The sequence below is a fragment of the Myotis davidii genome, unplaced genomic scaffold, assembly GCF_000327345.1.
Source record: "Myotis davidii unplaced genomic scaffold, ASM32734v1 C63626153, whole genome shotgun sequence".
Taxonomy (NCBI): Eukaryota; Metazoa; Chordata; class Mammalia; order Chiroptera; family Vespertilionidae; genus Myotis; species Myotis davidii.
Window position 1 is genome coordinate 1 of NW_006373741.1, and position 1042 is coordinate 1042.

At 40.1% G+C, this 1042-nt stretch overlaps 1 protein-coding gene across 1 annotated transcript; it reads left to right on the plus strand.

The window, feature by feature from the left end:
* Window positions 1-8: 8 nt before the first annotated feature.
* LOC102758524 (probable ATP-dependent RNA helicase DDX53) lies at window positions 9-1037 on the plus strand (the record flags this gene model as incomplete). The annotated part of the gene is made up of 1 exon (XM_006777713.1): window positions 9-1037. A coding segment is annotated over one exon (1029 nt), but the record flags the coding sequence as incomplete, so codon positions are not given.
* Between the last annotated feature and the right edge of the window lie 5 nt (window positions 1038-1042).

Consider the following 1042-nt stretch of genomic DNA (forward strand, 5'->3'; position numbering starts at 1 on the left):
CGGTACAGGGTGATTCCGAAGCAGACGTAAACATTTTTGGCAGCAAGGAAATGCAAGCAAAGGCCAAAGCAGTTATAGAGACTATTGTTGAAAGACAAGGAAGCAACTACCAATATTCAGAATGCACTGTTAATAATGCTGCAACCCAACCAGCTGTTGCAAGAGACTTAACCACAGTTAACACTGTTAGAGAAGTTCGACCATTCATAGACTGGGATCGAATTAAGGCAAGAGCGACAGACTGGGAAACAAGAAGATGGGAAGGCTTAGCACCAATTAAAAAAGACTTTTACATAGAATCCAAAGCAACAAGTTCTCTGTCTCAAATGCAGGCAGACCTTTGGAGGAAGGAACATTTCAATATAATTTGTGATGATTTGAAAGATGGTGAAAAACGGTCTATCCCCAACCCAACTATTAAATTTGAGGACGCTTTCCAGAATTATCCTGAATTAATGAAATACATTCAAAAAGCAGGGTTTCAAAAGCCAACGCCAATTCAATCACAGGTGTGGCCGATTGTTCTACAAGGGATAGATCTTGTAGGAGTCTCCCAGACGGGAACAGGCAAAACTTTGTCTTATTTATTGCCTGGGCTTATTCACATCAATTCTCAACCAACACCCAGAGAACAGAGGAACGGTCCCGGCATGCTAGTCCTTACACCGACTAGAGAATTAGCTCTCCAGGTACGAAATGAATGTTCTAAGTATGCATATAAAAATCTTAAAAGTATTTGTATATACGGCGGTGGAAGTAGACAACAACAAATAAAAGACGTTGCCAAAGACATAGACATCATTATTGCAACTCCTGGGCGACTGCATGATCTGCAAATGAATAATTTTGTCAACCTTAGAAGCATAACCTACTTAGTCTTAGATGAAGCTGATAAGATGCTAGATATGGGATTTCAACCTCAGATAATGAAGATTTTATTAGATGTGCGCCCAGATCGGCAAATGATTATGACAAGTGCAACTTGGCCAGATGCCATTCGTCGACTTTCACAAACTTATTTGAAAGAGCCTATGATCGTTTA